The sequence below is a fragment of the Erythrolamprus reginae genome, chromosome Z (assembly GCF_031021105.1).
Source record: "Erythrolamprus reginae isolate rEryReg1 chromosome Z, rEryReg1.hap1, whole genome shotgun sequence".
NCBI classification, from domain to species: Eukaryota; Metazoa; Chordata; class Lepidosauria; order Squamata; family Dipsadidae; genus Erythrolamprus; species Erythrolamprus reginae.
Genome location: NC_091963.1, coordinates 49845858 through 49866845, shown reverse-complemented (window position 1 = coordinate 49866845; position 20988 = coordinate 49845858). Strand labels below are relative to the sequence as shown.

The window sequence follows — 20988 nt, the reverse complement described above, 5'->3', positions numbered from 1 at the left end:
CAGCTGAGCCTCAATGGCCAAACAATGCTGCTCCAGCTCATCCAGGGTGCCTGGCAGGGCCTCGTGCACGAGCTCATCAAGCATAGTCTCTGACAAGCCATCCTAAAACGCCTCCATCAAGGTGGCCTCATTCCACTGCACCTGTCTACTGAGGCTACGAAAGTCACTTAAATATTCCACTAATGGGTGCGAACCTTGTTTCAGCTGTTTCAATGCCCTCATGGTCATCTGCTCCTGCACCAGATCCAAAAACTGCCGTCACAACTGGGCACAAAAGGTGGTATAATCCTGCAGTATCGGATCATCTCTGTCCAGCAATGGAGACACCCAGGAAGCAGCGGGGCCAGCCAACAAACTGCAGAGGAACGCCACCTTCTCTGCATCTCTTGGAAAATGGGGCAGTTGTGCATTAATAAAGAACTGCACTTGACTGAGGAAAGCTGCAAACAGGCCTCTGTCACTCCAGAATTTTTCAGGCAGAGCCACAAAGCATTTCCTCCTTGGTAGTGGCTGTGGGGCAGGAGCTGCTGGCTGCACCTGTGCAATGACAGGCTGCTGGGATAATATCTCCACCTGGTTCTGTAACTGCTGCACTGTCAGCGTTAACGCTTGGATTTCCAACTGCAAAGCTTTGAAGACAGCTTGCATTTCTGCCATACCAGCAGCCATGATCAGATAAATGCCGGAAAAAAGAGAAGCAAACAATCCAACACCCTTCATTCTGGAATGGCATGTGTCTGGGGGTTGATGGCAGTTTATTCTGTTCTGCCCGCATGTCTCAACCGCCCGTAATTACAGGGTAATTAGGTCAGGAAGACACCCAACCTTAATTTTCAAATTCAGCAAAAAACAAAACAACACATATAGATAGAATTGTCGGCTATCAATAAAATTAACTGCCTTGGAAATGGCCCTGGGTTAGGCCGAGAGGCAAAAAAGGAGCTGTGATGTTCCTTCACCAGGGTGATTCAACACAAATATATATTTCCTTACAAGATAAAACATCTCATAGCCATTATTTTTATTTATTAATAATCTTTTAAATCATCCCTATTCTTATATTCTATATTTCCATAATGCTTATTAGTATTTAAATACTTAATACTTATCAAACTTATTTATTAATACATTTCATTAATTTTACATATATATTTAATATAACAATCAAACCTAATATTTCTACTAATACTAAAAATCAACTCCTAAAATTATGTATACTAAAAGGAGGCAATTATAAAATAATCAGAACCTAATCAGCCTTTTTTCATAATACCATTTCTTACATCTAAACTCAACTTTAAACTCAACATCTTTCTTTCTTATCTTTTTGTATCCACTCTTTGTTCCATTTTCTCTTTTATTCTTTCTTTCTTTCTCTTCTTTAGAAATCCAATCTTTTCAAATCTCAACTTAATTTCCCCCCTCTTTTTAGTTCCTTATTCTATTTTAACTTTAAATTCTTTTATTCCCTGCCAAATCCAGTGCCTCTGTTCATATCTTTCCCATTTCTTATATGTGCAAGTTTCAATATACTCATGATAAAATCTATGACCATCAGCCCTTTCATTTTCCAGATAATTCTTAAAATCTTTTATTGTAACATTAATTAAAGCTAGGCAGTCAGCATATTTTATAGTATATCTTTTAAACAGTCCATTTTCAATCATAGTATTGCTCTCATTTCCATGGCCTCCTGATGTCTCCTTGATCAGTTCATTTTGTATTGCAACATCTCCTTCTCCAAGTATCTCCTCTAAATCCACTGCTTCCAATAGTTTTACAGTAGTTTCAGTTGTAGGTTCAGTTATAGACTCAATGCAGCCACTCATTGATTCTTTAAGTTCTTTAATATTTCCAGAAGATCATTATACAATTCTCATATCTCCTGAATTTCCATTTTCTCCAAGTCTACAGAAAAGATTCTTCTATCTCCAGCTGTTTAAAAGTTCTTTTCAACAGCCTAATACATCATTCTGCCAATTTCATGTATAAAAAACATCCATCCAAAATTTAGAATGTTTATTTTCATCATCAGCTTTTCCCCCTAAAAAAGTATCAACAGTCCAACTAGTTTCTTTTTTCCAAGGTCACTGCTGAACATAAGACCAGCTGCATAAACAAATATCCTGAGATCAACAAATCTTCCACCAGCAGATGGCACCACCATTTAGTCCCCCAAAACTCTTTAAAACTTATTTACTTTTTTTTAAGTTAGAAATTTTACATCTTTTAAATATTTAAATTCTTTTTAAGTTCAACTTTTAAATCCACAAAATAATCCAATTTTCTTCCAACACGGGCTTTAGTTGCAGCTTTCTCAATCCGTTCATCACAAATTAAACAGTTCCAGTATCAATTTAGCCACTTCCTGCAGCTTCTCTGTATAACTTCCACCATTAATCAAGATACAGTTCTTTTTTTAAAAAAAATTCCTCTGGCAAAAATGCTCACCCAAATTCTCAATTCTTTGCCTCTTCTTCCTCCTGCACAACACTTACTTTACCTTTCTTCACCAGATGACTTCCCTCACTTCAGTTCAATTTTCCCAACATGTAGTCATCACAACTAAGAGCAGCTAGCTGCTTTGAACTATATATAATCCAGGAAAAGGGAAATTATTATGTAAAACTCAGTGGAAGCACCTTCCAATATTAATGATTCTCTCAAAATATGTTAGATGTATCTCCATCTAGTTTATACATATTTACCACTTTTACTTAGTGTTTGTAGAAGGCTGGAAAGGGTGCCATGGAAACTAGGAAGAAGGGAGTTTGCTTTCATTGCCCCAGTTTAACATCTCTAAATCTGGATATAACCCACACTTTCAGCATATTATTTTTATTATGAGTCTGATCTCTAACTCTCCTAACATAAGCAATCCCAATACAGCTAATAAAACTGTTTGAGTAATGAAAGCAAGATGTCAACTTGTTCTGTATTATTAATAATATTGTCAAAATCTTGTGTTGCCCTGCTTTAAAATTATTCTGGCATATTAATATTGCACTGTATATGTGTCAAAGGGGAAAATCTCTGGTTTCCTCCAGGTCAATTAGTCTGCTGTTGTAATGGGCTGGTAATAGTGTCTCCGCAGAGCTTTCTTTAAATTACTTTCTTTTCTCTCATCACCTAACAATTTAATGGTACAGGCACAGGATCTACATAGTTATGCCTTGCAGTTATCGTACATGAAAGGGGTGTTCTGCTAAATAAACTTCCCCCTCCCCCTGACCTTAAAGAACTTCTTATGAGGTCATCATTTCAGAGAAGAAAAACATCTTGTCAATTTAGAAGTGGGGAGAGGGAATAAATTTCAAACATGTATCAACTGCTGTTGCAGAACTATTAAAGATATAGAGAAATCTCAGGGTCACTTCTCACTTCTGAAAGATATAAAGGCAAGTTGAAATGCCATAAATTTTCTAAAAATATATGGAATAACATTGCAGAGGGAACAATTATATAAATATCAATTTTACAAGGGTAATTCCTGATTCATTTCAGAAATCTTACTTTGTTTTTCAACAGCAAGTCCTCCAAGAGTGAAACAAGTGTTATAGTTTTAACCTTACATACAATATATGGACAGCATCTAAAAATACATTTCTATTATTAAAGTTAATGAGTGATTTGATCCTGCCAGTCATATAGTGCCCACTATGCAACAACACAGATATTTCAAGGAAACAAAACATTTAAAATACAATTAATTAAAGATATGAATCAAATGTACAATATATATTATTGTACTTATGCATGTTGTTCAATTTGTCATTGATGAATATAATCAAGCCTTATCCTACGTGGGTTTTGGCAACATCAAGTTTAAGAAAAAGCATGAGAAAATCAGTTGAAAGTATACCGGTAGTTGAAAATCAAATCAAAGAATCCAGAAGTTAGTGAACATGTTATTTCTGTGGTTGCTGTCTTTATTATCAGCTAGATCTTGAGTGCACCTGTAAGTCCTTGAATGTGGCTCCTGGGTCTCAACTGTAACATCAATTGTCAAATATTAAACAGAAAACACCACATATTTCATTCATACATTTTTGGATTTAACAATAATCTATTGGTGAGTCCACTTGAATAAATGTATAAATAATTAAGAAAAAATGGTAGAAATTATTTATAAAGTAGGGACTATGTTTCCCAATCATCTATAAAGTTATTAGAAGACAAGAGAAGGATCCAAATGAAATCTGCATTTCTAATTTAATAGCATGCTCAGCCCGACAGATAGAAATGGGATATCTTCTTAATCAAAAATATTAACACAATTCTTAAACATTGGGATCACAAAAAGGATTCATCTTTTAAAATATATATATAGTAAGTGATATCTTAAAAACAAACATTTTCTTTAAGTAATATATATGTAAAAATGAGTAACTATGGTATTTAAATATGATTAACTATACATAAAAGTGAGTAACTATGGTATTAAAGTCTAAAGTAAATTTAAATAACAAATAATCAAGAGTACAAATATTAGGCATGTAGATATTTAATATATTTATTAACAGATATTAGGCATCTAGATATTAGGCATCATTTATTATAATAATTCCATGTATTTGGGGAAGATCTATATGAATGAATAGTACAAGTGAAGAATGCTGCAGATTACAAATACACACACACACACACACAAACACATGTGCAAAATGAAGGACCACATATTGCCCTGCTAATATAATGGGGTGAGGGGGAGGCTAGTTTCATAAACCAGACATTACAATTTTTGAGCTGGATAATGACTAAGTTCATAGGGAAGAGGTAGATTAAGTGCTATTGATAATATTCCAAGGAAAGAAGAAAGATACATATAGAAAACAAGGCAAATGACTATATTTCCACAGATAATTTAGTTACACAGCCTCGGTGCACTCACAGTTTTCTAATGAACCAATTTGTAATAATTATGAGAAAAGTCTGACTGCCGTTGAAGTCCTTCTCTGGGAGACTAGTAGTTTCCAACTAACTACCTTTTCCTTGTGAATTGGATGGGTGCTATGAGAATAAACTGATGGGCTAATTGGCCAGTCCAATCCACAAGGCAATATTTATGTTCTCATGCTTTTATGTTCACAACAGACTGCAATAGTCCCATTTTGGCATTTTTAGGGAGAAATGCACATTGAGGTATTCTGATTCTACAACTGCTTGGTGTACAAAACCATGCATTACCATTCATTTCATATCTATATTTTGCAAATTGTGTAATATGAATATTCTGAAGAAATTTTTAAAAGTTAAACAATAAAAGCTTTTTTTAAAGTCTGCTTTCTTACACCAACATTGGCTTGAATGTGCTGGCACTCAAATTTAAGATACCGATTGATGGATCTCTTTAATCTAATATCTGTTCATGGGGTGTCTGTTTTCTTTATTGCAGTGGCACCTGCCAGTGCCATTACAGTGGAAGTCTTACTGTATTTCTGTTATGAGTGCCAGTTTGGGGCTTTAATATCTCAGCAGGTTTGTTCTGCTTTGGGCGAAAGACCAGCATACATTTTTATCAATCTACATGCATAAATTTAAAAAAAAAACAAAGCAGGGAAAAACATCTACAATTTGATTGCTTCTTGAAACCAAAATGTTGAACAAATGACATAACAGAAAGTGAAGTGAGAAACATTTTATCCGAAGTCGTATCTCACCCAAATTTATCTCAACTTAAATGCATAGCATTCTTGCTTAAATATGTTTCATGTGAGCTGTCAATAATGATAGATCTTGCAATTCTATAACTCTCTATCTCTATCTCTATCTCTATCTGTGTGTGTGTGTGTGTGTGTGTGTGTGTGTCTGTGTTCTATTCCCCCACATTTCATCATATTGCAGTATTATTGACCAAGGTATGGAAAAGAGTTATAAATGAGTTTCTTTTTAAACATCTGGAGTCAACAGATTTAGTTCCAGCCTAGGGGAATTTAGGTATGCTATTTTTATTCATTTTTTCAAATTTATTCCCAGATAGCTCTCTGCAATGATGCTGCAGAAAGGTTCAAACACCCAAATTGTTTGCTGCTTAATCTTTGCTGCAAGATAATCTCTTATTCCATAAACCAAAGTGGATTGACAATGTAAGCCTAACTGGGTGGTTGGCAACATCACTTTATCATTCCTAAAGTTTTAGTCCAGTGTTTTTCAGCTTTAGCCATTTTAGCTTGGGTGGACACCAGCTCCCAAAATTTGCTAACCAGCACATAGGGTTTAAATCAGATTGTTTGTCAAGGGCAGTTTGATCCTCCAACCAAGAAAAATGGCAGAAGGCATCTGGGGGAACAATTTTGTTAACTGTGTTACGTGAGATCTTGGTTTTCCTATCCAACCAATTTGACTATTATTATGATTGTTGCATGCAAGTTGACAGCATTAAAATTCTCAATTAAATAAACCTTGAGAACATAGCCTTTAAAATTGTCTAGAATTCTTCACTGGGCAAGAAGTTACAAAAAAGGTGGTGGTGGGGAGAATGCTAGGAAATAAACAAAAAATTGACAACCCAGAAGTTCTGCAGTACAAAATCAATTACAAAGCTCCATAAAGAATTTTTCTGGAGTCATTGTTGGGCATTGTGGGTGTTAGATTAAAGCTAGTCCACAGGAATGGATGAAATCGTTGCTCTTCCCAATTAAAAATATCCCAAGTTTGTTTTTTTAAAAAAATTGGATGGTAGTTATTCTCACTTTATCATAGCCCTGAATAACAGGTTAAAGAGATATATTTTAATCACTTTGTGACAACCATCAGAGATGGGTTCGGCAGGTCACTACCTGAACTGGTAGTGATCTGCTGGTGATGTCATGATAATGTCATGGAACCAGTTCAGTCGGTGCTGGTCTGCCATTTTTTCTTTTTTCTTTTTAAAATTTTTCTTTTCTTTTATTTGTTAAAGAATTTTTTATTCCCCCCCCCCCTTCTGAGCTTGCACAGAAGCCGAGTTTCTGGCATTGGCCATGTGTCATCATCTTGTTTGGGGATATTTTGGGGGGTTGTTTTTTTTTTAATGGAAGTGTGCATGCTCGGGTGCCCATGCAGCACACCCATGCAGTGTGGGAGGAAATGAACCAGCAGTGAGGTAAGTTAGAACCCACACCTGAAAACCTGATTAATACTCCTATTCTAGATTTAGACACACAAGTCTATTGCTCCTTAAGTCCATTCTTGATATGGCTGACACACAGAAAAAATTCATAATAAATACAGAATTATAATGCATTTTGATAGCAAGAAAGGGAAAAACAACAACAAGGATTCTTCTAAGCATACTTTAACAGTCTCCATATTACAAATGGTTCTAAGGTTAAGGATCTCAAAGTTTATATATAGTAAGTCTAGTACGTCTACTGCACAAAGAAATTGTCCATATACTGTAATTTGGGATAGACCAGGGATCAGCAACCTTAAACACTCAAAGATCCATTTCTCAGAGAAAACAAAGGACCTGGATGGCCATGAACAACTCGATGTCACTCACTCCCACCAAATCACATGAAAACCTCCACCCAGCTATGCCTACCCAGATTTTGTGGCTCTCTATCTTTTCTTTTCTCTGGGAAACAAATATCATTTTCTCTCTCTCTTCCCTCTGCTTTCTTTACATCTATCTCTCTCACTCCCTCTCTCTCATCTTTCTCTCTCCCTGATCTCTCTCTCTCCTCCTTCCTCCCCCTCTCATCTCTTTCTCTTTCCTAACTCTCCTCTCTCTTTCTCCCATCTCGCTTTTTCTCCCATCTCTCCCCCCTACTCTCTCTCTCTGCTGAGGAACAATCACCATCCCTAGTGAAGGCTTCCCTTTGGGTGACCCTCCTCCCCTTCTCATGACTCCCTGGCTGGCTGTAACAGGGCAGGAGAGTACACATGCATGGGGACACTCTCCTCAAGCAAGTCCAAAGCACAACAAAAGCACATGCAGGGTGGGTGGGTGCTCATTTAAGGAGGCTCTTAACAGGACACAAAAGGATGCAGCTTCTCTTCCGCCCTAAGGATCCAGCCATTGCTTTGCCTCATTCTTTGGCTGAGCGAGGAGGGCGTAAGCTCCAACCCAAAGCAGCAGAAAGTGAAGGCTGCCTTATTCTCAAATGTGATGTGAAGGGCCATTTTTATCCTGTCCTAAGGATCTAGCCATCGCCTTGCCATGCCCCCTCATGAGAGGAGAAGGAGGGCGAGGAGGGTTACCAGAGCTTTAGTGCAGGAATGAAGGCAGCCTATGTTTCTTGCCGCTTCAGGCTGGAGCTTATGCCCTCCCCACTCAGCTGAACAGATGCGGGTGGGGGGTGGGCATGGTAAGGCAATGGCCAGATCCTTAGGGCAGGAGAGAAACCACATACAAAGGCTCTCCTTAAATGAGCAGCTGCCTGCCCTATGCATGCACTTTTGCTGTACTTTGGTGCTCACTTGAGGGTTTCCCAGTGTATACGCATCCTCCTAGCCCCAGCACAGCCACCAGGGAGTCACAAGATGGGGAGGAAGGTCACCTTAAAGGAAACCTCCACCAGGGAAGGTGATCATTCCTTAACCAGTGTTGGAGAATCAGCCCCGATGGCTTCTGCATTCCTGCCACCACTCTTGCCTCCTTGTAGGTGAGGGGTGAAGCCAGCCAATGATGGGACATGGAGCCACAGCAGAGGGCCCAAAGAGCCACATGTGGGTCTAGAGCCACTGGAATAGATAAAGTACCCTTGTTCCTTTGAAATTGTTTTCTTTGTTCACATACATAGGTTAATCTTGCTTCATTTGAATACATTCAGTATGGTCTAGCCAAGATTTTTTATTTTATTTTATTTATTTATTTATTTGTTTTGTCCAATACATAATAATACACAACGAGGGTTATAGAGGATATAATCAGGTAGAATGTATTAAAGGGGGAATAGAGGAGAAAATAAAGGAGTAAAATATAACTATGAGAGAATAGCAGAAAAAGATATAGGTATAGAAGACAAGATATAGGAGATATAGGAGAGATAATAGGACGTTAGGCACTCTGGTGCACTTATGTATGCCCCTTACTGACTGCTTGGGAACTTGGTGAGGTCAACCATGGATAGTCTAAGGGTAAAGTGTTGGGGGTTAGGGGATGATACTACAGAGTCCGGTAGTGAATTCCACACTTCGACAACTCGATTACTAAAGTCGTATTTTTTACAATCAAGTTTGGAGCAGTTAAGTTTTATTAAGTTTAAGTTTTATTAGATTTGTATGCCACTCCTCTCTGCAGACTCAGGTTAATATTAAGCTTGTATCTGTTGTGGGCTCTTGTGTTGTTGTGGTTGAAGCTGAAGTAGTCTTTGACAGGCTGGACATTGCAGCATATGATCTTGTGGGCAATACTTAGATCATGTTTGAGGCGTCTTAGTTCTAAGCTTTCTAGACCCAGGATTGTAAATCTAGTTTTGTAGGGTGTTTTGTTAAGGGTAGAGGAGTGAAGAGCTCTTCTGGTGAAGTATCTCTGGACATTTTCGAGGGTATTAATGTCAGCAATACGGTATGGGTTCCAAACAGATGAGCTATATTCTAGGATGGGTCTAGCGAAAGTTTTATAAGCTCTGGTAAGTAGTGTGAAATTGCCAGAGCGGAAGCTACATAGGATTAGATTAACAACTCTTAAAGCCTTCTTGGCGATGTTGTTGCAATGGGCAATAATCCATTTTTCTAAATGGATTGGGGTAGAAGGTTAAAATATTCCTTTAGGTGTTTGTGTTTGAAAGTCAATCTCTTCTTGGTAGATCAAAAATTAAATATATACCTTCTACCTACTTTTTGAAGGGATTTATGTCATCTTCTTAGGAAGATCAGACAGAAATGTAGTGTTATTTCTCTGGGGGAAAGTGATAAATTTCAGCATTTTTTAATCTTAATAGATCCGGAGGTTCAGAACTATTTCTGAATTGTATACAATATCTGTCACCACACAAGCTTCTTGCACAAATGCCAATTTTCATATTAAAATCCACATTGCATATTTAGTACTTTGAAAATATTGGTAATCAACTACAAGTCATTCCAGTTTCCACTACCTTTCAAATAGTTATCTATAACAGATATATAAAACAGGAGGAGAAACTAAGATCAGTGCCATGTACAAAAGCAATTATTTTTCATTATATAAAACATTCCTTTGTTCCAGTTGTTCCAGTTTTTGTACAATAATCAAATTGTCCTAGTAAATCCAAAATAAGTGCATGATGCTGCCAGCGATGCCTTTTCTTTATTTAGTCTCCAAGGATCAAATGACTATAATAGTATGAGATGATGTCCCAGGGGTAAGTTAGAATAAAGATATTTGGAAGGTCTCCTATTTCATGTTACTCCAAAGGCAAAGAATTTACCCTTTCATTTCTCATTGTTTACAATGGTTATATCTGTGTCTGTCTTTCTTCTGTCTGTCTCTCCCACAGAAAATTGTTTGATATATTTGTGTGAATCTCAGTTGAGATAATCTTTGCTCATGCTTTTCCTCAAAGGAAGTAAGGCAAAGTGTAGAAACAAATGGAATGTGATGTCTTAACTAGTCAGGAAGGAATGGATGGAAGGAATACCAAACAAGGAAGAAAAATGAAGTTGTAATTCATTAAGCTTATTATTCAATATGACTCTTCTAAATGCAGATTTTCCATACTGAAACTTGAATCAAATGCAACTATCTTTCTTGAAATTTTATAGTACCATTCTCTTATTTTAAAAAAGGATGCACCATATCTATACACTATAATAATATATGAATGAAAAGTGCATGCTATTTGGGAAAATGATTGCAAAACAGCGGGACCCTCCGGACAAACCAGGAACGCTGGTGCACTGCTAGGTGGGGACTCCCAACTTCAGAAGATCTGTCAGGTGAAGAGACCGGGCTGGCTTTGCCACTGAGAAAGAGACCCATGAGAGGAGTGAGGAGGCTGGGGATGAGGTTGAGGCGACGCCGAGGCGGTGCTAGGAGTGTTTGGACACCGAACAATATCATTTGCCGGACAGAGAACAGAGAGAGGAGACCTGGGAATGTCGGCTGGTGGCAAAGGCCAACAACAAGGAACTGGAAGAAGGGTAGTTGGCATCAAGAGGAGACTTTTTCTGCCAAGCCAAATCCCCCGGGATTTTTTGAACACCCTAATTAATTTTAAATAATCCAGAACTTAATAATCTAAGATCTCAACATTGTTTTGCCATTGACCAATTTCCTATATTCCATTCTATATTTACATATATTATCTTAAATTATTAGATTTTATACTCCCCAATTTGTGTTTTAATAATTAACTTATTTTTTAACTAAATTATTGGGGAGTTTCTTAATTAATTAGTATTTTAATTACTGTGAATTAATTCATTTTTTAATTAATTGGTTTTTTTTAAAACTAATGGATAACTGGGGTGAGTGCAATAATATATATGGGATAAATGATTGGTATGAGTGGGATGGATGGAATGAGTGGAGTTATGGCATGGATGAGATGATTGGAAATAGTATGAATGATATATTTGGCCCACCTGACACTGGAAAGGCAGGAGGAGAGGGGGCATCGATCTCTGGGGTGGCGGAGGGTCGGAATATCCCGGTGTTGCTGGGGAGAGGCAGATATGGCGGGAGTCGCAGAGTTAGCCGTTCAAGGAGAACAAGAGATCGCTGTTTAATAACGATTCCTTGTTCTGGCTCCATGAGCTCAACCCTGGACACTGGTGATGAGTGTAACTCTGGCCCTGGGCTCAGGCTGCTGCTGCTCAATGCCAGGTCGGTGGTAAATAAAGCTCTCCTCATCCGGGATTTAATCCTGGATGAGGAGGCCGACCTGGCATGTGTAACTGAAAACTCAACTGAAACCCTCTCTCTGAAATCTGCCCAGCCGGGTTTCAGATATGGCATCAACCCCGACCCCAGGGAAGGGGGGGAGGAGTGGCTATTATAGCCAGGGAGAGCCTTTGCCTGCGCAGACTCGTTGCTCCGGAGATTGCAGGTTGTGAATCCCTCCTGGTGAAGTTGGACTTAGGGGTTCAGGTGGGCTTGCTTCTCACGTACCTGCCTCCCAGCTGCATGGCACAAGCCCTGCCTGTGCTACTCGAGGAGGTGGCCGGGCTGGCGGTGGAGTTCCCTAGATTTATTGTCTTGGGGGACCTTAACCTGCCATCACTCGGCGGGTCCTCTGGACTGGCACAGGAGTTCATGGCCACCATGGCAGCCATGGACTTGACCCAAGTAGTACAGGGTCCGACTCACGAGGGGGGGCACACACCCGACATGGTATTCCTCTCTGAGCAACTGAGTAATGGTCTGAGATTAAGGGGCTTAGAAGTGTTACCTTTGTCATGGTCAGACCATTTTCTGCTGCGGCTTGACTTCCTGGTTCCAATCCTTCCTCGCAGGGAGGCAGAACCGATTAAGTTGTTCCGCCCCAGGCGCCTGATGGATCAAGAAGGCTTTCAGAAGGCACTTGGGGCTCTTCCAGATGCACTCGTCCACAGTTCGGCAGAGTCTCTGGCTGAGGCCTGGAACAAGGCTGCAGCAGAGGCCCTTGACCGAATTGCGCCGCTGCAACCTCTCCGCAGCACTAGACCCCGCAGAGCTCCATGGTTCAACGAGGAGCTCCAGGAGTTGAAACGCCAGAAGAGACGTCTAGAGAAGCGATGGAGGAAGATTAAGTCCGAATCCGATCGAACACTTGTAAGAGCTCATATTATGACTTACAAAGTGGCACTCAAGGCGGCAAGATGCGCGTATCATGCCACCTTGATTGCATCAGCGGAATGCCACCCGGCCGCTCTGTTTAGGGTAACCCGCTCCCTTCTTAACCAGGGGGGAGTTGGGGAGCCCTTGCAGAGTAGTGCTGAGGATTTTAACACGTTTTTCACTGATAAAATTGCTCGGATTCGAGCGGACCTTGACTCCAATTGTAAAACAGAGTCGACTGACAACGAGTCAGTCCAGGTGACTGGGGCTAAACATCTTTGTCCATCTGTCTGGGAGGAGTTTGACTTGGTGACACCTAAGGAAGTGGACAGGGCCATTGGAGCTGTGTGTTCTGCCACCTGTGTACTGGATCCATGTCCCTCTTGGTTGGTTTCGGCCAGTCGAGAGGTGACGCGGAGCTGGGTCCGGGAGATTGTCAATGCTTCCTTGGGGAGTGGGTCCTTTCCGGCCCCTTATAAGGAGGCACTTGTGCGCCCCCTCATCAAGAAGCCTTCCCTGGACCCAGCTGTACTCAATAACTACCGTCCAGTCTCCAACCTTCCCTTTATGGGGAAGGTTGTCGAGAAGGTGGTGGCATTTCAGCTCCAGCGGTCCTTGGAAGAAGCTGATTATCTAGGTCCTCAACAGTCTGGATTCAGGCCTGGCTACAGCATGGAAACTGCTTTGGTCGCGTTGATGGATGATCTCTGGCGGGCCCAAGACAGGGGCTTGTCCTCTGTCCTGGTGCTTCTTGACCTCTCAGCAGCTTTCGATACCATCGACCATGATATCCTTCAGCACCGGCTGGAGGGGTTGGGAGTGGGAGGCACTGTTCTTCAGTGGTTCTCCTCATACCTCTCTGGTCGGTCGCAGTCGGTGTTAATGGGGGGTCAGAGGTCGACCTCTAGGTCTCTCCCTTGTGGGGTGCCTCAGGGGTCAGTCCTCTCCCCCCTACTATTTAATATCTACATGAAACCACTGGGTGAGATCATCCAAGGGCATGGGGTGAGGTATCATCAATACGCCGATGATACCCAGTTATACATCTCCACCCCATGTCCAGCCAACGAAGCAGTGGAAGTGATGTGCCGGTGCCTGGAGGATGTTGGGGCCTGGATGAGTGTCAACAAACTTAGGCTCAACCCTGACAAGACGGAGTGGCTGTGGGTCTTACCTCCCAAGGACAATTCCATCTGTCCGTCCATTACCCTAGGGGGAGAATCACTGCCCCCCTTAGAGAAGGTTCGCAACTTGGGCATCCTCCTCGACCCACAGCTCACATTAGAGAAACATCTTTCAGCTGTGGCAAGGGGGGAGTTTGCCCAGGTTCGCCTTGTGCACCAGTTGCGACGCTACTTGGACCGGGAGTCACTGCTCACAGTCACTCATGCCCTCATCACCTCGAAACTCGACTACTGTAATGCTCTCTACATGGGGCTACCTTTGAAAAATGTTCGGAAACTTCAGATCGTGCAGAATGCAGCTGCGAGAGCAATCATGGGCTTTCCCAAATATGCCCATGTTACACCAACACTCCGCAGTCTGCATTGGTTGCTGATCAGTTTCCGATCACAATTCAAAGTGTTGGTTATGACCTATAAAGCCCTTCATGGCACCGGACCAGATTATCTCAGGGACCGCCTTCTGCTGCACGAATCCCAGCGACCAGTTAGGTCCCACAGAGTGGATCTTCTCTGGGTCCCGTCAACTAAAGAATGTCGGTTGGCGGGACCCAGGGGAAGAGCCTTCTCTGTGGCGGCCCCGGCCCTCTGGAACCAACTCCCCCCAGAGATTAGAATTGCCCCCACCCTCCTTGCCTTTTGTAAGCTGCTTAAAACCCACCTCTGCCGTCAGGCATGGGGGAATTGAGACCCTCTTCCCCCTAGGCCTTTACAATTCTATGCATTGTGTGTATGTATGTTTGGTTTTTTATATTAATGGGTTTTTAATTGTTTCTAACATCAGACTACTATTGTACACTGCTTTATTGTTGCTGTTAGCCGCCCCGAGTCTCCGGAGAGGGGCGGCATACAAATCCAATAAATAAATAAATAAATAAAAGTAAACATGTTAAAAGAAATAGCTGCAATAATTTGACCATTGTGTTTGTATGAGTATGTGACTTTTTCTAATTTAAAAAGAAGATTAAATTAGCATTTATTTTATAAAAATTAAAAGCTGAAATGAAGAAGCAAATGTCAGATATTGTATATACTAATGTACTTATGGACTGTGTATGTACTTCAGAAAGAGTATGAAATCTGAAAATATGTAAGAGAAATAATATAACTTTTTTAAAAATGATATCAATAAGGCGTCTGGATTTAGCTTTTAAAAGCAAGAAGGATCAACATTTTCTTTCTTTGGAGTTATAAGTTTTTTTAAAATGTATCTGAAGATCTCTTCATTCTCATCTATTCCCAAGGGGGAAATCTCATATTATTACAGGAGCTCATTAATCAATTCTAAATCTAATAGAAAACCAAAGGATATATTTCCTAGAGAATTTGTTGTCTATTTCCAAAATTACTGATCTGTAAAACATCATAATTTGTTCTCAGGTTTACCATTACTACTATTCCAATTTCCTTGCAAGTTTATTAAAGTATACTCTATGTGGAAAAAGTCAAAATATTTATTCTCATCTTATAATGCTAAAACTTGAGCATCCAGGGAAATATATCTTCAGTAGACATAAGAAAGACAAACAAATTACTTGATTTAGTGCACAGTTTTTATTTGTTTGTTTAACATATATCTACATAGTTTGCAAATGGGCACCAGTTCAGATTATTTTTAAAAAAAAAATGGTAGGGGGCAATGCAGTATGTAGTTCAGTGCTCTGCGGTTATACCGGATTCATTGTATACAACATTTCAAGGCAGCTGCTATTTGAGAATAAAAAGGGAAACCGGAAGTAAAAAAAAATACTGATTTCTCTGTTTCCCCCAAAAAACTATTATAGGAAGCACAATGTTGAATTTACTACCTACTTTCCATCCTAAAATTTATGGACAAAATAGGATTACAATTAATAAAATTATAAGATTACATCTTCTTAGAACCAACAATAAAAACAACAAAAATAATGCATTAATTCAATTAAATATCTGAGAGAACCAATAGGTTTTCCCATAGAGCTAAAAAGTTAACAAAGTTTGGCACCAATCCTAAATTTACAGGAAAACAAACAACAATTGAGGCCACTGTGTTGGATTGCAACATTGTGAATTTAACACCATGAAACAGATGTTTGGTGACTTTGGTCTGTTCCAGAAAGATTGATGTTATGTTCTTCTACAATTTATTTATATCTGGATCAATACAGAAAAAAACAATTCATACTGAGAGGGGAAAAAAGTATATTGACCCAGGTTTGACCCATTTCTTGTAGGAAACGGAAACAGAACAGAAGAAAACTGGAAATCTGAAAATTAAAGGCAATCATATTTATACATGTCAATCACACTATTCTGTTTTATGCTAATCATATGCCTATGGATGGCAGAAAAAGTATAATAAATAGGAAGCCAAAATAAAAGTTATAAAATAAGAAAAAGGAAATAAAAGATATTTAAATTTAGTTAATAACAATTATCAGTCATTATATTTTTTTCACCACATCTATTCACTCCTAAATATATAGTCCATCCTGCTTCTCATCTCTTTATGAGGATTTTATAAATTCCATTTAACCATTATTCATCTTCTTCCAAATTCATTCACTCTTTTTTATATTTCTTTTTCAGTGTGATGCCAATTCATTCTATGACACACACACACACACACACACACACACACATATATATATGTTTTCGTAGATTTTCACGCTTACAGGTATGATGGTCTTGGAATATTCGGGTTTCTTCCCATGTAGGATTTGGAAACCACACCCAGCCACCAGTATTTATAGAAGGTAGGCAGCTCAGGTCTCGCAGTGTTCGCCTTAGAACAAGGACAGAAACACCAGCCTGAAGATGACGAGTGAGACCTTGTCGAAACGTCGCCAGAAATTTCCAAATCCTACACAGGAAGAAACCCGAATATACCAAGACCGTCATATATATATATCAGCCAAAAAAAAAAACATTTGACATATATATATCAAATATACATATACTGGTATGTAGATTGTTCTGAGTTCGGGTTTTGCGCCGTGTAATATTTTGAGTGTCTATGCGACGTTTCGGTGAAATCACATTCACCATCATCAGGCTGAAGTTATAAGCTTCGTGCTGCTGTAAATATAGTTTGTTTGCAACTGTTGCAAACAAACTATATTTACAGCAGCATGAAGCTTATAACTTCAGCCTGATGATGGTGAATGTGATTTCACCGAAACGTCGCATAGACACTCAAAATATTACACAGGGCAAAACCCGAACTCAGAACAATCTACATACATATACCCGTGAAAATCTACGAAAACAAATATACTGGTATGTATATATATATATGTCACATGTTTTTTTGCTGAATTTGAAAATTAAGGGAGACTAGGATAGACCTATTTCGGCCTTATTTTGGCCTCATCAACTAGCCATACCCACTGGAACTTGAACCTGCAACCTTTGCCTTGTAAGGCAGAGAATTATCCTCTAGGCCAATCCCTTCAGCTATATATTAGGCTACAGTATCCAATCCCTTCAGATATATATATATATATATATATATATATATATATATATATATATATATATGTGTGTGTGTGTGTGTGTGTGTGTGTGTGTGTGTGTGTGTGTGTGTGTGTCAATAGTGTATATTTAATCTAGTATTCAGTTCCGTTCACTCAGCACCCATTCATTGTCCAAACATTGCAGAATTTCATCCTATTCACTTTATATAATTTCATCCTATTCACTTTATCATATGCTTTTTTTAAGCCAACAAACCTACAATAAGCTGTTTCTTTTACATTCTAATTACTATGAAGCTAGATAGCGCAGAAACTGTATAAACTGTTCCACTTTGATGAGAACTAATTGGAACTTAGTCCTGCCCCCTGTTACAGCTTTTTTGTTCTCTCAACATCTTTGCCTCCTGGGACATATAACTGTTTCTATGCTTTATATCTATGCATATTAACTGCCATTTCTTTTTAACTACACACAATTCAGGGTCTCGCACAAAAATATTTTTATATTTCTCTTTTCCTCAAAACTCAGCTAGTTTCATCACTGAAATCATTTGTTCCAAAAAAAAAAATGCAATTCCATACTGCAGTAAACCTAAATGACAAAAATCATCAAGCATATGTTGCCTAAACCACATAAATATGCATGTATGTTAAAGATGTGGGAGCAGACAGGTGCACAGGAAATCTTTATAAAGTTAACACTGAGTGCCCTGATAATAAATTGATTATTATCCATGGTTAGGGGTTTTTTTTTGCAAACATTGTGCCACCACTATGTTCTATGCAGCATCACTTGATATAATCAAACAGGCATTTCTCTTTCTCTCCCAAAACAAAGGAGTTTATTAAAGTATAAATGCATTTTCATTTTGCAGCATTAACTGTGTTGTGTATATTCCAAAGGTACTGAGCTAGTCAAAGGAACCAGCTGTGCCCACCTAGTTCCAACAGTTGTACACCCATAACACTGCACTAGTGGGAGGAGCAGGTTAAAGAAAGCTATAAAGCCGAAAGCCTACCTCTTTTCGCAGTTTACTTGTAGGAAATTTCATCCCTTTTGAGAATTAACACCGTCTATGGAGCACATCTCACTGAGTATTCATTTTACAATTCTTCTCCTATAAACCATCTATTGCATTTTTATGAACCACAATCACGCACCAACACAATGTTTCACAAATTTAACATCCAGCTAAATAAAAAGCAAATCCCACAACTTACCCAGAAAGGTTTATATTCCACAAAATGATATTGTGTTGAGCAAAGTTGCTTGCCATATCCTTGGAAAATAATAATGTATATGCATGAAAACCTAAGGATAAAAGTACATTGCATGATTGGTTGCATTGGGACCAATAGCAATGTAAGAAATAAATACAGCTGAAGCAGCTGGTGGATTTTTGACAAGGCAGTTAGGTAAACTTTGAAAACAGCCAGCACTGCAAACTAGGTTTGACCTCAACCCTGCCTATCACATTTTACAAGACAATGGACACTAGGCAATTCACCTAACAGAAATTAAATGATGACCCCATGAAAAACAGCCTACAGTTCAAAGGTATTTTTATTTCTAGTTCCCCTCTTGACTTACAGCAGTGGTTTTCAACCTTTCTAATGCCACATCCCCTTAATACTGTTCCTCGTGTTGTGGTAACCCACAACCATAAGTCTAATGCCAATTCAACAGAGCTTTAAGCTGATTGGGAAGAAGGACACAGGGACACCCAGACTGTAAACGCCCGATTGATCGGATTGTAAAAACATGTTCCAAGGCACAAGAATAGAACCTTTATTTCCTAACACCATGGGAAATTTGTCTTTTCCCATGGTCTTAGGTGACTCTTGTAAAACAGCCATTCGACCCCCAAAGGGGTCCCTAGCCCAACTGACTTAAAGCAATCCTGCTGTCTGTAAACTTCTAGAAGTTGAATTCCAGAGATCTTAAAGTTGCCAAGATTGAGGAAAAACAGGTTTAGAACTTGGATGAGCATTTATCACATTAACGATGTGTTGTGCCTTTCAAACTTTTTTTTTTGCAGCTTCAAGAGTCTTTTCTAATCATTTAATTTTAGCACATACAAGGTTAAAAAAACCCACTGTGATTCCCTCTTTCCTTCTATTCTGAGCTAGAAATGAACACAGGATGACCAAATGACAATCCTAGAGAAGACTTAATATTGTTTAAAAATCAAAGGAATAGCCCCATCCTTCTCTAAAACCTGAAAGTACAAACTTGCTTTTCCCATGGACAGGACACAATCTCATTCCATGTGATTAGTCTATTAGTGACATTTCCTTGTCATTTCTAACATGGAACTGGCCCAGAATAGTCAGTAGGATGGAATATATAATGACATAGAAACACAGAGTTTCTCATATAAAACTAATACAGTTTTGTGCTTTTTTCATATATAAGTCCGATTTTTCTTTTTCTTCATATTATTTAGTCAAAGCAATAATATACATAAACAATGAATTGAATCCTCCCAGTATACCCAAGTAAAAGGGACCGAATATTCACAATACAGATGGAAGTCTGTCCTGTTTACCCATCCCAGTAGGAAGGAGCCACTAAAGAAGAGTATTTGGGAAGGGCAAAAGTCATTATTCCCCATTAAGCTTTCCCCCTGTTAACTCCTCTAGATTTAGCACCGCATTTCCTCTTACTTTTGCTATTAAACCAGTGCTGTTTGAGAAGCTATGTAGTCATGATAGTTGATGTTTGTATCAGGGATGAAATAGTTATATTTTTTTAATGTGTACCTATGACATGTTGTCCACCATTAGTATGCAGAAATTTAGATGTAGCACGCTACTCCCAACAAAGGACTGAACAGGAGACTACTATGTGTCAGCCATGATTATAGATTTCTGATCCAATGATCAGATTCTTATTTGATTCAAATTATGAGTATTAATCTATGCAACAAAGAAGCTTGGTAAATTTAATATTTAAACTACAGTATTTGTAACAACAACACATAACTCAAGTAACAAAACTTATATTTATTTCCAATTATATTGCATTCTTCAATGAACAAAGAAATGATGTAGAAATGGGGATATTAGGAAAAAAGCACCTGGAACTCCTGATACCAGTAAGATTTAATAGTATCAAGAGAAAAATAATTCATATAATAACATTGTACTAACATGTAGCTCAAAGCAGGGGTCTCCAACCTAGTAACTTTAAGACTTGGCTGAAGAATTCTGAGGAATTCTGAGAGTTGGAGTCCACAAATCTTAAAGTTGTCAAGGTTGGAGAACCCTGGCTCAAAGAACTATGAATTCCTTGATACTTATAATATAAACTGTATATAATAGAATAAACCTTACTCCTTCTAGCACTGATGATGTTACCTCATTCAGTCCTGAAACATCTGCAAGAAAACAACCAAGCTCAGAGGACACCAAGGACTATATAATGCTTATAAGGCTCATCACAAACAAAACCATTAGTAATGCACTGGAATTGTCACTTTGCTATACCACTGAAAACAGTGCCAGCAGTGCTATGATCTTTGCCTTGTTTGTGTCCTTGTTGTGGCTTTCATCCAGCTTTGATCAGAAGCCTAAGTTTTATCCAGCAGAGGTTTCAGGATAAACAAAAAAACTCAACAACTTCTAGAATGTCCAACTCAAACTAAAGCAAGCTCTACAGTACTTATGTAGCTTATGTTCTCTA

The 20988-nt window shown here is 38.9% G+C and overlaps 1 protein-coding gene across 1 annotated transcript; it reads right to left on the bottom strand.

Annotated features, from left to right (window-relative positions):
- Nucleotides 1-258: 258 nt before the first annotated feature.
- On the bottom strand, nt 259-669 carry LOC139153822 (protein LDOC1-like). The gene has a single exon (XM_070728242.1). The coding sequence runs from the start codon at nt 667-669 to the stop codon at nt 259-261; it is 411 nt and encodes a 136-aa protein (XP_070584343.1).
- Nucleotides 670-20988: the final 20319 nt, after the last annotated feature.